General features: G+C 49.4%; 2 protein-coding genes across 2 annotated transcripts; one reads left to right on the top strand and one right to left on the bottom strand.

The window, feature by feature from the left end:
• Positions 1-313: 313 nt before the first annotated feature.
• BO85DRAFT_472204 (uncharacterized protein) lies at positions 314-11,708 on the bottom strand (the record flags this gene model as incomplete). The annotated part of the gene is made up of 11 exons (XM_025662537.1): positions 314-2,210; positions 2,264-2,955; positions 3,006-4,164; positions 4,225-4,919; positions 4,978-7,180; positions 7,226-7,425; positions 7,486-7,844; positions 8,226-9,598; positions 9,655-10,302; positions 10,372-11,013; positions 11,075-11,708. The coding sequence occupies 11 exons, from the start codon at positions 11,706-11,708 to the stop codon at positions 334-336; spliced, it is 10,482 nt and encodes a 3,493-aa protein (XP_025511003.1). The 3' UTR covers positions 314-333.
• A 2,755-nt stretch (positions 11,709-14,463) lies between these two features.
• On the top strand, positions 14,464-15,617 carry BO85DRAFT_505155 (zinc-binding alcohol dehydrogenase family protein; the record flags this gene model as incomplete). Its single annotated transcript, XM_025664325.1, has 2 exons — positions 14,464-14,587; positions 14,665-15,617. The coding sequence occupies 2 exons, from the start codon at positions 14,464-14,466 to the stop codon at positions 15,615-15,617; spliced, it is 1,077 nt and encodes a 358-aa protein (XP_025511002.1).
• Between the last annotated feature and the right edge of the window lie 727 nt (positions 15,618-16,344).

The raw sequence follows: 16,344 nt of genomic DNA, 5'->3' as shown, positions 1-16,344 counted from the left end.
AGAGGATTGGCATGGCAGGGTGAAGTGGAACGAGTCAAGGGGGAAGCGAGGAAACGGGCAGCCAGGCATCCGTTCTTCCCGTTTCTGTATGATGACGACAGTGAAAATTCTTCCATCATATCCTTATCTCTCTTTCTCCACCTCTAAGATATGCACACAACCAAAGACCAGTGCCCCAAAGCGTTACACATTCTGGATAGCTACTATTGAGGTATAACAGCGGAAGATTTCTAGTGCGCAGGGACCTTCATAGCTAAGTAGTCTGCCATTCAGAATTACGTTTCAGGCTTTGGTAAATATATCCACTAGTATGTACACCCCCACCAAAGACGCCTAGGCAAAAACTGCTTTCCCTTCGATCAAACGGGCCATATCAGCGAGTCTCTTGGTAGCCACCAGCTCGGTTACTGGCAGTGCAACCTTGTATTGCTCCTTGATTGCCCGCTGCAAAATTACAATTAGCAGAGAGGTACCCCCAACCTGAAAGAAGTCAGAGCTGGGAGTAAGGGTCGGAGAGGCAGAGGCAGAAAGGACCCCTTGCCAGACCTCGGCAAGACTGGCCTCCATCGATGTCATTTCTCGGTTAGTCGGGGTCACCACGTTAGATTCATCAATAGGCAGCTGACAGATGGCAGTTCGGTCCACTTTGGAGTGAGCGTCCAATGGCAGTTCATCCAAGGCTACTATAGCCGAAGGAACCATATAGTCTGGCACAGGTAGACGCATCAGGAGATTGTCCAACAGCATTTTCTGGGAGTTGTTCTGTGGTAGCTGATTGGAAAAGACAACATGAGCAGCCAAGAATTGGTCCCCATCCTGTTCTCTCAAGGTGACCACGGCATTGGTCAACAGCCCTCCAGAAGCCTCAATCAAAGCGTTCCCGATCTCTTCTAAGTCAGCCTGAAAGCCGCGAACATTAACCTGAGTGTCGCCATTGGAACGGCCGACCAGGACAAGGGCACCGTCCTTCCGCAAGTAGCCACAATCTCCAGTCCGATAAACGGTCGTCCAATTGTTTGCAGTGAAGTTGCTGTTCAGGTGAGAAAAGGGAGACTCAATAAATCTCTTCTCTGTTGCAGTATCCATGTTGCCATAGCTATCAGCAATACCGGCACCGCCGATGAGAACCTCGCCTGGGACACCAATCGGGAGAGGCCGCAGCTCGGCGTCGACGATGTAGATCGCCTGGTTGGGTGAAGCATATCCTGAGGCGAGGGGTAACTCCACGTCTGACTTGTGATACTCAATTAGACCCTGCCAGGTAGAACCGAAACACGTTCCAGCCGAACGGTAAAGGCTGAGAAGCTGGAGGGATGGGCTGTCTAGCGCACGGAAACCTTGCAAGAGCTTTAGAGGGACTGCTTCACCTGCCATAGCAGCAAGTGTCCAGTGGGGGCACTCCCGAAGTTGTTCAGCCGCAAAACTGAGCCATCTCTGGTACTCTGATGGGGTCGCCAGCGTGTAACTAATATTCTCCTCCTGGATTGTTTTAGCAATTTCCATGGCATCTCCCCGCTTATCTGCGGGCAGAATGACCAAGCTTCCTCCGTTGCACAGGGCATCGAAAGTTTGGGAGATTGACAGGTCTATGGAATCGATCGAGTGCTGAAGGGCGATCAGCGGTCTCTCATCAGAGAAGTTATACTGCATTGAAGAGGCTTCAAGTTGGGGAATCATGTTCGCATGCTTGATTAGCGTTCCCTTGCCCTCAGAGGTAGAGCTGCCCGTGAACAGGATGATCGCGGCCGTGTTGCCATCCGCCAGATTGGGTGTGCGCTGAATGTGCTTACGCGTGGCCACCGAAGAGATATCCAACACCCTAGGCCTGGCGAGAGCCAGGGACTTGGCCGTACTGAGCGTAGAGCGGTCAACAAGTAACAACAACGGTTTAGCGACTTGAAGTACACCCTCTATCTGATCAATAGAGACGCGACCATCGAGTGGCATGTAGGTCGCACCAGCACGGAAGACAGCTAGCATTGAGCAAACCGAGTCAACACCGGGCTCCTGCATAACACCAATAACAGAACCCTTCGGAGTTCCAGCCTGGCGCAAAGCCGCGATAATCGAGTCAATGCGGCGGCCCATGTCGTTGTAGGTCAAGCTCTTGCCACTGCCATCCTTGACAGCAAGACTGTTCCCATTTTGCTGGATCATTTGGTCAATCCTATGAACAACAGTCTGTGGCCATTGCATAGGTGCTAGAGGGCCTGTAGGACATGGTTAGTCCCGATAAAGAGACAGAGAAGAAGGGCTTGCATACCTGTAGCAGATTCCAGTGACAGGGAGATATCGTCGGGTGACCACAGCTCAGCAGCGGCTAAAGGTACTCCTGGGTCTGTAGTGAGTTGGTCTATTAGGTTAACAAAGCATCTAATAAGAAGATCAGCATGCTCCTGGCTGTATAGTCCTTGTTGCACCTCCAACGCAACCACAGAGTCACCCTCAGGACTTTCGGTAATATCCAGGTAAAGGTCAAGTCCGGTGCCAGGGTTCAAGACTTTCTCAGGGTTACAGGTAGCATTGCACCATGTAACTTGGTGCTTTTCAACCCTATGCTTTATCATCACCTGGAACACAGGTGGGACATTGGCCGAGCGGTCCAGCTTGAGATCATTGAGCAGGACATCAAGTGGCACGGCGGAATGTTCTAGAACGCCACTTATTGCATTTCGCACTGTCTCAAGATATGGACCAAGTTTGGTATGGATGCCTGGCCTGTCTAACCGGACTGGCAACGCATTCAGTGCGCACCCCATGGGTCTCCCTAGGGCCAGGTCGCTACGGTCGGCATCAAAGCCAATCAATACCCTCTGGGTGTTAGGTAATAGGCGGAACAGAAGCGCGCCCAAGACTGCAGTATAGAGGACGGATGTAGTTGAATGGCTCTCCTGTGAGACCTGTTCAATGAAAGAAGCTTGCTTCGGCGAGAGGCGCATATCCGATCGATGAGTGCTACATTCTAGTGTCAATGTATATCAATATCTCGCACAAGTGATACTTACCGGTATTGAGTCTGCACTGGCCTGACTGGTACTTTGGCAAAAGAAAAGAGTTCAAGTTGGGGGTTGCTCCCATTGATAATGTTTTCGAAGTAGTCAATATGCTTCTGGAAACGTCCTTCGTTGTAGTCCTGGAGCTGCTTTTCCGCCATAATAGAGTATTGAGACTCTCTGGGAAGTCCAGGTAGACTCTGCCCCAGATAGGCTTGATTCATCTCATCGAGCAAAAGCGAGGCACTGTTGCCATCGAAGGTGATTGGATGGTTGCCAATAATCAAATAGTGCTGTCTGTTAGACAATGTGAGAAGCCGAGTTCTCACAAGCTGCCAGTCACCGAGGTCATAGGCATGGTGTCGCATGGCATCTAACTCCCGGTAAACTTCCTCCTGGTTGGTAATCCGCTTGGTCTCAAGTTGGATGATGGACCGCGAAAGGATTCCCTGCATGGGAATGTCATGGTTTGTTCCTCCCCAGAAAAATCGCGTGCGCATTGCCTCATGACGGTCTGCAACCGTGGTGACCGCCTTTCTGAGTCGGGGCAGGTCTAAAGAACCTTCAATGTGCCAGCAATGGCCCATGTTAAGAGCAGAAGGATCTTGAAGAGCATGTTGCATAAACCAGAAACGGGCCTGGTCGAAAGACATTGGCACGACTTTCTCAGTAGCCGACTGGATGGTGGACTGGCGCAGATCCATATCAATCAAAGGTTCACATGTGCTTTCCTCTTCGGGCTCAGTGTCACTGGTTCCATAATGGGATGATGTGCCCACACTGTCACTGTCGGAACTAGAAGATATGGAGTCCTTGCGGTCTGATCGAATGATGCCTGGCTCGGCACCGGGTGGCTTCGGTTCCCCACCAGGGGTGAGAGCCGCAAGTGCTCCTGGCTTCTCAGGCCCTGAATGACCCTCTTCAGACGGGCTGTTGAGGTTGACCATAGTCTCGGAGATGCCATGAAGGCACCCCTTAACCAAAGCGACAATAGAAGATCCACCAAGGATCTTAATGATAGGCATGTCAATCTCCAGTTCGCGACCAAACCATTCGCGAATGTCAATGGCAACCAAGGAATCGATTCCTTGCCCAACTAGACTGCTGTTGACATCGAGTGGCTGCTCAGTGGACATTCGAAGCAGAGTTTTTAGTCGTGTGGTAAACGCATCTAAGGAAAACGTCAGTCGGGCTTTCCTCGTCTAGTACAACCAGGTAGCAGTATTCTTACCAAGCACGATTCTTTCGGCCTCCTCTACAGAGGCAGCCTGTTGTAACAGGCTTCTGACAGATGATTTAGATCCCGAGGCACCCACTCGACCATTAACACGCTCAAGGTTGATATGGCTGAAACGAATATCACTCCTGTAGCGGTTGCGAACCACGTCAGCCAAAACCATTGGCACACAACCGGTAATCAATTCGGCGCGGTCATGACACTTTGCCTGACCCTCCTTGATAGCCTCGGCAAAGGCATAGCGAAAGTCTATTTCTGACATCAGGGAGACACCCATGGACCGGAACATATCGCCCATGGTTTCATCGGAGCGATCGATGTACCCCAATCCCATGAGGGCACTGTAGGCAATAACGGAGCCAGCAACACCACGCTTACGCCTATTGAGTGCTAGACCAGTCATGTACATATTAGCCGCGGCATAAGTGCTTTGCCCCGTGTTACCGACGACGCCCGAAATAGAGGAGAACATGATGAAGAAATCTAGAGGAGTTTCATAGAAAGCGTCATCGAGGAGTTTGCTTCCAAGGACCTTCGGTTTCATTGCCCGTTCCATGCTCTCGAATTCAACATGGTCGAACTGCACGTCTTCCATGATCATGGCACCGTTAGCCACACCAGCTATCGGGGGCATGCTGCGCTTAATATCCCGGAGGCAGCGTTGAAGAGAAGTTCGACTGGTAATATCCCTGGAGTAAAGCCAAAAATAAGTATGACAGATGTCAATGGAGTAGAAAGGGAAATTACAATGATAGCGGTCGAACAGTGGCACCGAGATCTTCGGCTTTGCGAAGGAAAGCTGGAGCGATCTTGGGGTTACGACTCGCTAGGATAATAAAACCAGCCCCCTTATGAGCCATCCAGTGGCAAAGAGACTGTCCAACCTCCCCAGCGAGGCCAATCATCAGATAGGTCCGATCGCGGCGGAAAATCGGCTCATTGTCAATTCGCTTTAGATGAACCGGCACCGAGGGAACATTCCAGTCAACTAACTGAATGGGTTCTCCTATCGGGTTATGGAATGAAACCTCCCCTAGGGGGATGGACTCGGTCACTTCAAGGGCCAAGCTAGATGAGGATGAAGAATCCCACGCATCTCGCAGGAGTTCGCCCAGGACAGTCAGGTTAGCCCCCGAGCGGGTGTACAACCGGTTAGTGAAAAAGGTAGTTTTTGAGGCTTGCACACCATGCGGGGGAACACAATCTCTGATTGCGTCTGCCACGCGGGCACTCGGTCCTCCGGGAGGCTCCAAGTCAACGAAGACAGAGACCTCACTGGGAAGATGCTCCTTGACCAGGCGAGCGGGGAGCGCGGGGTGTAGGTAGGTCCAGTTGGCGTCACGGCCCGGCTGGCAAGTGGTAAACCAGATATCAACTCGGCTCTTTTCCGCGGCATCCAAAAGAGCGGCATGGAGAAAGCAATCTGGTTCATGGACCACCAGAGTACCATCTTTAGGAACCATAGCCAAGATCTGCTGGGTAACAATGTAAACGGCGATGGTTAGTAGGGCCAAGCGTGCAACCGCAAGTGAGGGCATCTCAATCGCCAAAAAAGGCTCCACTGGGGTCAAAATCTCAGACGACTGAGTCAACGCCAAAACCGTAGCTTGGGAGTCATCCTGCCTTGTCCCAATGCATAGCATGAAAGACCCATGCGTGCCGAGCTTGAGGAACTGCAGCAAGGATTGGACCACTCGGATCGTTGGCAATCTTAGGGGGGCTCGCAGGGAAGAAATCTCTTCTAATTGATACGAGTTTTCTGTGCTGGCCAGGCGTAGAGCCGCCGTTGCTGGGTCGACCTCCCGCACAATGGACCGGCGGGCAGAGTTCAACCGCAGGTTCTCCAGTTCGTTCGGGTATAGGCGCGGTATAAGCGTATGCTCGCTATCCAGAGCCATTTCGTTTTCGTGACTCCATAAAAGATTTTCAGTCGAGTTATCTGGTGACCAAGTGAGAAGCCAGTGGTGCCTCAGTAACGTCTCGCATACTGATTTCGCAGTGCTCGGATCAATAGAGGCCACATCTAGCAACTGCACATTAACTTCCAACTTCTCCATCCTAATCACTCGCGCGATACCGGCGATCATGGTAGAATAGGGCTCATTGGAGCGAGCCCCATTGGTGATCCATAATACCCTCGCTGCCTGGTTCCAAAGGGTCTTCATGGCCTCTAGCTTTTTGGCAGTCCAGGTCTTCATCACTGGACCGTCAAGGTCGGCAAGACTAAGAACGGTAGCTTTGGGTGGGAGGAAAGTGGTATTCAGTGCCTCAAGAGAACCAAGATGAGTCACATTCGGGAACTTGGTTGACAGCAGAGTACCAATCTTTTCTACTAATTGGACGGTGGCCAAAGACCTTCCTCCGATAATGACCACAGGCGGCATCTCTTTCGGAAGCACTTCTGATGCAGCCAGAGGGTTCCGCAGCACCTGCACGCGCTCGTCTTCCGCCTGAGCAGCCCAGACTGGTATGTCATGGAGAACGTCGTGGATAGGGCTGCAAGTGTCAATGCCAGAGAACTGGCATTTGCACAGGAGACTATTCCAACTCTCCAATGTCAGCCGGCCCGAGTCAGCAGCGGTCCACCATCCTGGACAGTCGCTCATGATGAGACCGAGGCGCAAGGAGTCATCTGTGATTGGGTTGGCACTGATAAGATATCCGCCGGGCTTCAACAGCTGACGAATATTACACAGGCTCCGCTCCTGATCTTTAGCAATCTGAAGATTACTGCCCACGAGAACCAGGTCATATTTGCCGGCAGCAAATCCTTGAGCAGTGGGGTCTTGTTGAATGTCTAAGGTTTTGAAGATCATGCGTTCCGCATACCGATGAAAGCGAAACTCAGCTTCATCGAAAAGGTCATCAGAAACATCGGTAAAGGTGTATGAGGAAAAGGAAGTTCCCAAAGAAGAAACGATCATCTCAGCCATGGAACCACTTCCAGACCCTGCGTTCTGTTAGTAGCGTCTTAATAGTACAAGAGGGGATTTACCTATTTCGAGAATGTGCATGCGCGCGTAACGGTGGTTGATCTGCTTGACCAAATTGGCTAGACGCCTATGTGCCAGTGTTATCGTGGGCGCTTCCTCGTTTAAAGAGATATAGTTCGCAAGATCACCCTGTTCTTGGATGATGTTTGGAAGGCTCGGGCCAATTTCCGCTACCAGTCTCGCTTCCAGGGAGTCTTGGTGGCTGTGATAAGGATGAGCATGCAGATACCTTTAGGAAAATGTGCCGCATACGGATACTTACCGACTGATCAATTGCTGGATTACCTGCTCTGAGTCGGAGAGCCATTCCTTGGCAATAAAAGGATGCCTGTCTGCGGAGACTCGACTGATAACCGAGTCTGCCCACCTGAAAAGCTGTTGATGGTGTGGCAGCGCACTGCTCCGGTGCTCTTCAACAATTGTTTCGCATAACTTACGTAGATGATACAGAGAAATTCGCTCCACATCTTCAGTCACTGATGGATTTAAACCAACGGAATCGCGAGAAACCCCAAGTTTCGCGCCATGTGGAAAAGCAGGCAGCCATTTGATATGGCTGAGCATATGGTTATCATCCTGGGCTTGGGCGGGACTAAATGGTGACAATGTAACGCCTTCGGCCTGGAGAAAGCTATGCCTCCGGTCCTCGGTGAGAAGGTGGAAAGACCCCTCAATTTCGTTAGATACCTGATCAGAAACCAGACTCTCCCAAGGGATAACTTTCTGTTTCGAGGCTTGGTTGAAGACAAAATGAGGGTTAAATTCGACCGAGGCGATCCGGGTAGGGACATGAAGGGACCAAAGTCGCCCATCCTGCGGAGCCGAGTACGCCACAATGACCGTCTGTATAGCACTATCCAGCATTCCTGGATGTAATATAAGCTGATCCTCCCAAGCCTCATCTGACTGATCCATCAGAGTGCCGTGAGCAAAGTCCAACCGTCGGTGGATGCTGGTAATCCCCTGGAAAGGCGGCGAGTATTGATAGCCGATATTTCGCACTTCAGAATAAAACCTTTCTGGGCTTTGCTCATTCATATTGTAGTACTGGTCATGCTCGAGTAGTGGTAGCTTATCAGGAACTGATGTACCTAGTTCTACTTCAATGGAGCCTTCAACATTGACCTGTAAAGACAAATCTCCGTGGTTTGCGGACTCGACGGTGAAATTGGCTTTAATTCGTGACTCGTTGGACTCCAAAATCTGTAGGCTGGAGATACATTCCATACTGGAGTTCTCATCATCGAATACAATCGGCCGTCTCAGCACCAAATCAGTCATACGAAACAGCGCTATGGCAGCATCCCCGGCCACCGCTGAGATAGCTTCTAGAGCTATGACAATGTACGCCGTCGCGGGCAGAATCAATTGATTCTGTAATCGATGTCCCTGTAGCCATGGTATAGTTGTTGGCTTGAAGATGTTTTTCCACTGTGCCTTGCCAGTGCTCCTCGTGGTAGCCAGGCACGATCCCAATAGTGGATTGGGACGTGCATCTGATAGCCTGTTGGCCCTCCATGTGCGAGACTCAGACCAATAACGATTATGATGATCAAATGGGTAGCCAGGAAGGTCCGACAGAAGGGTTCTGGGTCTCTTGTCGCTGGCCAAAGCGCGCTCTAGCCCGTCAAAGTTTACCACATCTGGGCCAAGCTGAGCCCAGACAAATCCTAAGCCGGCAGAAAGCTCGTCTATGTCATTTTTTGCGCGACCAAGCATTCCGGTATATGGAATCTGCATGTCCACCTGGCCTAAAGATTCTAACGCGGGGCCTTTGAGAGCTGGGTGAGGGCCTACTTCAATGCCCAAGTTGAATGATTGTGCCTCCTTGGCAGCAGTGATGATAGCCGGCGAAAAGAGAACAGGCTGCACCATGTTGTGAACCCAATACTCAGGGGTCAAGTTATTGCCGTTCATGGCAGTATCATGATAGACACTGGAGAACCACTTTGGTCGGTCTGCCAAAGGCTTCTGCACTGCAATACCGCAGCGCTCCATAGCCTTGAGATATGGGTCTGCACAAGGTAGCATATGGGCCGAATGATAGGCTGTATCTACCCGCAGGCGACGAGCAAATTTACCCTGATTGGAGAAGATGTCTACCACTGCCTGAATAACATCTTCATCTCCGGAAAGAGTGATGCTAGATCCCGAATTCAGCGCCGCAATGGATATTTTGCCCTTGATTTCCTCCCTGAATTCCTCGGAATCAAAAATTTCTTGTACCTCTTCAGCCGAAGCACCGACAGCGGCCATACCCCCCTTTGCGCCACTGGGGGAAGCTGCAAGCTTAGCATAGACACCACGGAGATATGCCACTCGGATGGCATCGCAGGTAGACAGGAGTCCAGCTGCATACGCTGCACCAATCTCACCTTCAGTTGAAATTAGCATACGCCATAGTACCCAGAGTAGAATATGAGAAACTTACCCGAAGAGTGCCCGACGACTGCATGGAGTTTAATACCTGCTGCTTGAAGGAGATCGACCAGAACGACCTGGACAGCGGTACACAGAGGCTGGGATATGGCCGCTTCTGTCACTCTTGATGATTTCCCTACAGCCAAAATCTGATCATGAAGCGTCCAATCCGGTCGATCGTCCTCTGGGAGAGTGGCCAGGCATTCATCTAAGAAGGCAATTTTATCGCGTACGAAGCTCGACGACTCCAGCAGGTGAGCACCCATCCGTGGCCACTGGGCACCTTGACCAGTGAAAACCGCTAGGATTCGAGGCTCCGAAGGTTGGCTAAGCCGATTGGAAAAGTCAGAAGATTCGGTGGATAAGGCACTATTCATCTGGGCTATGATGTTCTCATAGTCTGACCCGCTTATGGCCATCTTATAAGCAAAGGTTGAGCGATGATGCTGCAGCGTCCATGCAAGATCACGAAGGCTGGTTTCGGGCCTGTCAACCAGGTATTCAAGATGCCGGGAGATCATTTCTCTGAGAGCGGTCACAGAGTTGGCGGAGAAGAGCAAGGGTGTGTATAATGTTGAACATCGAGACGACTCGGGCTCCATTGCTTCGGGCGGAGTGTAAGACTCCATTATTGCATGGGCATTGGTACCACCGAATCCTATTCATCCTTAGCTTTTTTGAGCAATACATACGTGGTCCTTCCGTCTAGGAGAGCACGGCTACCTACCGAAACTATTGACACTCGCTCGGCGAACCTGGCCAGGTTTCAGGGGTGGCCATTCCTTCACGGAGGTTGGGACTTCGAAGGCGCCGTAAAATGGTGATATATCAGGATTTAGCTCATCAAAATGCATATTTGGGGGGATCTCTCCATGCTGCAAGGCTAGTGAAGTGCCGATGACACTGGCAAGTCCCGCCGTGCCTTCCGTATGACCAATGTGTGTCTTGATTGAGCCCACCAACAGCTTCTGCTCGGGCTCCGTCTCTTTGGTAAAGAAGGCTCGATAGATTGCCGTTGCTTCTTGGGGGTCACCCGCCTTGGTTCCCGTGCCATGGGCATGGAAAAACTGCGGCTGATCCAGGGGGTTGTGTACATCAAGCCCTGCGCGGCGGTATGTGTCTTGAATAAGCTGTGTCTGGGCAATATTGCTGGGCATGGTAATCCCGGATGTTCGTCCGTCCTGATTAATGCCAGTTTCGCGGATGATGCATTCAATATGATCATTTTCTCGCTGGGCCTGGCTCAGGGTCTTGAGCACTACACATGCAACTCCCTCCCCACGGCCGTATCCATCCCCGGAGGAATCCCACATACGGCATCGTCCTGAAGAGGACAACATGCGGAGGTTACTTTCAGAGATATAGCACACTATATTAGATTTAGATCACCAAGCCACTCAATGAAAAGGGAATAATAGTGGTCAGCATACTTGGATGGATCAACAAATTAACACCTGCTGCCACGGCTACTGATGACTGGCCACTCCGCAGGGTTTGAGCCGCCTCATGGATGGCCACGAGACTTGATGAGCATGCCGTATCAATATTCATGCATGGGCCATGCCAGTCGAAAAAGTATGAGATACGGTTTGCCACAATACTTCGCGAAGAGCCTGTAGCGATGTATGGGGGTGATTCATCGAGCTGACATTGGAAGATACCAGACCAGTCATCGCACATCTGACCCACGTACACAGCCGTGTCAGACCCGCGCAACTTCTCGATGGGCAGGCCAGCGGCAGATATGCCATCGTAGACTGTCTCCATGAGAAGTCTTTGTTGAGGATCAATGCATTCGGCTTCCTTGGGGAGAATATTGAAGAAGTTTGCATCGAACTCGCCAATATCTTGGTCCAGTAGGTATGAGAATTGGGCATTAGAGGTGCCATGGTGTGTTGGCTCGGGATGATAGAATGAGTCAGTGTTAAAGCGGTCTTTGGGGATCTTCTTCAGGACATCACGCTGTTGCTTTAACATCTCCCAGAGCTTGGACGGGGTATCACAGCCTCCGGGAAACCGGCAGGCGCTACCAACAATGGCAATGGGCTCTGTAGTGTAATTCATGGCGACTCGCGAAGTAGTTGGCAGCTGCCCGGAAATCAAGTGAAGATGGAGGATTGAGATTGTAGAGCACTTTCGCAGATGTCGATAACCAACATGTGGTTATATGTCCAAATCCTCGCAAGCTCAGTTCGGAGAGGTCAGGCATGTCTGATAGGTGGGTGATGCACAGATCCCTTGACACCTAAAGCATAACTATTCTTGACTAGTTAATGATACTTGCATTTGGTCGGCGCGATGCAACTTAGCCTGCAGCACCTTTTTATGGCCCCCGGTTCAACTTATTCATCTTGGTCTGCGTGCATGCGTGTGGGTGTGTGGGTGTGTGGCGTGCGCATTTTCGTTCTTTTCTTTACTTTTTCTGGGCGAAGCAGGATCTCCGTCACAGCGCAGGAGATGCATCTTTTGGGCATGACATCTCGGTGGCCGCTTACTGCGTTCAGTAAGCAGCATCTCCGCCGTATATTTGGGCCGGTGTTCCAGCAACAACCCGACTGCTACGGAGTACATATCTCTAACCGGTTTATCAAGAATAAGTTCGCTGGAGCTCGGGATTCATCCGCTGGGAAGCTTTCTAGCGTAACTGAGGGTGTGTGAGTAGATATGCTTCAAACCCATAACCACTCGTCCTAGCTCTTAACAGCTGTGGGTGGCTCAGTATGAATTGTACTGTAGGTCCTACCAAAGTCCTTACAGTAAATTTTTCAAAGCCCAATCCAAGCTAGCCTGGGTGATTGTTGAGAGCCTCGTGTTCTGCAATTTTCATATCGTAGATATCAAGCAAGAGAAGATCTTTGACCGGGCGGAGCAACTTGAAAACTATGGCTGTATTAGGTTTAATAGTATAGTGGATCATGTAGGCCACCACATCATCATTGCCAGTATCCGAACTGTTAACTGACCCAGCTGATCATCGGCAGAATATCATTGGGGGTGATAGACGGGCGTACTCCGTGGCAGACCCTGATGTTTACTAAGGGCACTGAGTATATACTCCATGTGGACGGACGGATGGGGTCAACGTATTGGACCCTGTGGACCAGGTCTGGGCCGAACCTCGAACGTCTACCCTAGTATCGATCTCGATCTCATAAAGACAAGTAAGAATCAATAGTAACATAAGGTACTGCAGATGCATGTTCATGCGCAATATCTCCCTACCTAGGTCTCCTCGGGGTTGCAGCTCACCGTGCAGATGCTAGTCACCAATCTCAATGCAGTTGTCGATGTGGCTTTGAAGCTGCCCTATTAAGCCCAGTCCAATCAGCAAGAGCTTGTCCCAGACGAACGACCTGAAGCTTTGGCAGCAAATCATATATACCCATGGGCGAAGATGCAGGATAGTATCGAATGCATTGTTACTAAATTGTGAGAAAGAAGAAAGAGTTACGTGATGCACACCCTTGATGGACCGGATTGGGACTGACCGTCCAAATCGGACTGATGTTGCTAACGTATTCCACAATCGCGCGGCCCATCAAATAATGCCATATAAAAGCTGCTTTTTTAATCTCTAATATCTCAATAACTACACCTTATATAAGTCTACAATGATAGATAGAGGTTAATAATAATAAAATAAATATATTAGAAGTATTCAAATATTTTTAAACAATTCATTTATATTTAATTTAGAAATATTCGTAAATTACAAGTGAATTACAGGTATTTTATATTACCATTTATTATATGTAGTTATTAAAATCCATAAAAATATTAAAAATAAATTTTTGATTATTATAATCTATCTCTTTAAGATAAAGTCATATGATTCCATAATGGTTGAGATATTAGAGATCAACAACGCAGCTTTTATATGGCATTATTTGATGGGCTGCGCGATTGTATGGGCCGCGCGATTGTGGTTTACGTTACTACCTAGTAAGTAGTCTGACTCAGTGGAGAGACTGATCCTCCTGGTATTTTGACAGGTTCATTGGATCTCTCTCATGTTGTATCATCGAGTGCGGAACCGATCAGATGATCTATCCTATTTCCCGTACGGCTTGCAACCAGGAGGGCCCCGATCCTATGCCTATCAATTGAGCTGTCAGTACTTTTATGTAGTGGGAACTCATTAGTACTACTAACGACTATTTACGGTGTGCTGTCAGATTGTATACCATTGTCTCTTGTCTCCGCATTGTGTCAATCAGACCCACCCATCATATATTGACTACCCGCTTTCTCTCCTATCGTACATCACACAGAGTATATTGGCTGGTACCATATTACAAACTGACTAAAGGAGAGTAGCTACAAGCCTTCTGGGCACACAGTGAAGCACCAAAGCCACAACGCTATCTGTAACCTGTCAAATGTGCCAGCATTGCTCCCGCGCAATTCATTTCGTTGATCCTGAGCGTCCACTTGATGCATTGCCTGTTGTGATGGGTATTAAAATAGTGACATTTGTACGAAGTAATGACAGCAGATCTCCCGCAGCCAATAAAGGAAAAATGCCTTTCAATAGCTGCCTCAAGAAGCACACCGCAATGTTTAACACTAGCCTCTACTGCGGCTTGGGTAGTTACCATGAACCCCTCAATTGCTCTGAATTTTGTCACATGGGCTGAACTGGGTGCTGGCTTCTAATCTATATTGACGGCCTTATCTCCTGGATATCTGGTGATTTGCAATCATTGGCAGACTTTGAGAACCGAAGCTAAGAAAGTCGTATCCTGAAAGCGAAGCTTCCCCTCCCCCCCTGATTCGAAGTTTTTTTCAGCTCAGAGCATCCCTATCATCCACATATACCATGGTTGCAAAGTTGAATACACATCTAGCAGTGGTCACGCAAGGCCCCAAAAAAGCCAGGCTGGTCACCGATCGACCGGTTCCTAGACTGCGTGACGATTACATGCTCGTCAGAACAGTAACAGGTAAACATATCCACCTCTCCGCTCCACCGATCCAGTAACCCTCAATTGCTGCTCCCCCTTCTCACATCATGATTCAGTGGCTCTCAACCCGACGGATTGGAAACATATCGACTTTGTGCCTAGTGATGGATGTACCGTCGGTTGTGACTTCGCCGGCATTGTCGAAGAGGTTGGTCCCAAAGTGTCCGATCGATTTCGAAAAGGAGATCGAGTATTGGGCCTCACACATGGATGCAATGCCGTCGAGCCAGAAGATGGCGCATTTGGCCAGTATGTTATGGCCAAGGGGATCGGGCAGCTCAAGATTCCGGATGGAATGAGCTGGGAGGATGCGTGCACCGTTGGAGTCGGATACACGACCGTTGGCCAGAGTCTATATCAGAATCTTGGTCTCCCGATGCCTGGGAAGCCGCGAAGCCCTAGTACCCCAAAGGCAGTCTTGATTCATGGCGGGTCTACTGCAACCGGAACATTGGCTATCCAATGCGCTAAGCTATCTGGGATGGAGGTTATCACGACATGCTCGGCCAGAAATTTTGACCTGGTCAAGGGCCTCGGAGCGGATGCGGTTTTTGACTATAGCAAGCCAAATGTGGCAGCAGAGATCCGGAGGTATACCAGAGATAACCTGAAGCTGTGCTTTGACACTGTCGCAATGGCGGCCTCGGCCCAGTTTTGCGGGGAAGCGCTGACTAGCAAGTCTGGGGGACGGTATCACACGCTGCAGGAACTTCGCTGCCCCCGGCGTGATGTTCGATCGACGGTCTCAATGGCGTATACCGTTGTGGGAGAGCCATATACTATGGGCCCCCAGAAGGTTCCTGCCAAGCCAATTGATATGAAGCATCACTTGCTATGGCAGTCGGTTTTTCAGGACTTGCTGAACGAGGGCAAGATAAAGACACATCCAGTATCTAAGCAGCCATATGGGCTCAAGGGGGTGTTGTCTGGACTGGATCTCTTGCGTGAAAGCAAAGTACGAGGACAGAAGCTAGTATACCGGGTAGATGAGACACCACATCAATTTTGACTCGGCATTTAGTCAAGAAGTTGTGGGCCACATCCTATACTTACTGTATACTACTCGGAGGCAACGAGCTTGCAACTATCGCAGGGCGCTTGCCTAAATTCCCAAATATATTTTGTCTCTTATCCCTCCCTGGAAATGATTATGTTTCCTTAATTGAAAATCTGTTCTAAAAATAAAAAGGCCGGGCCCCTACGCCCTTTGCAAGAAAGCAGTCTTATAGCGGTCTGCCTAAGTTGAGAATCCGATGTGACAAAATGCTGGTAATCTACTTTTCTATTTTATTTTTATTTTTATTTTTATTTTTATTTTTATTTTTTTACATGAGCGACCACATTTGTTGAAGTAAATATTCCGTATGTAGTTAATGCATATAAGCTATCAACCTGTGATAAAGAATGATAGATGCAATAATCCATGCAATGATCTACAGTGGGATTTCCAAAATGTGAGCTATCACAATTGCCAGAGGAAGAGGTTGCCTCCCGGACCAACTCTCAAATTTCAACTGTACTACGTAGAGTACAACCAGAATGACACGAGATGTGCGCCACTATAATAATCGTAGGGGACTCCTTACTCCTTCGGAGCATATTGTGAAGTTCTCCGTTTAGAAACTAGCGCCCTGATATCAGTCCATTGCAACTATGGGTTTAATTAATTGAATAATGAATATAGTTTTATTCCGCTTGTCCCTGAGAGCAATAACGAAATCTAGCATTGTAACTAC

This window comes from Aspergillus piperis, assembly GCF_003184755.1.
Source record: "Aspergillus piperis CBS 112811 unplaced genomic scaffold BO85scaffold_26, whole genome shotgun sequence".
Classification (NCBI taxonomy): Eukaryota; Fungi; Ascomycota; class Eurotiomycetes; order Eurotiales; family Aspergillaceae; genus Aspergillus; species Aspergillus piperis.
The sequence above is the reverse complement of the archived record's forward strand: the minus strand, read 5'-3'. Positions and strand labels throughout refer to the sequence as shown.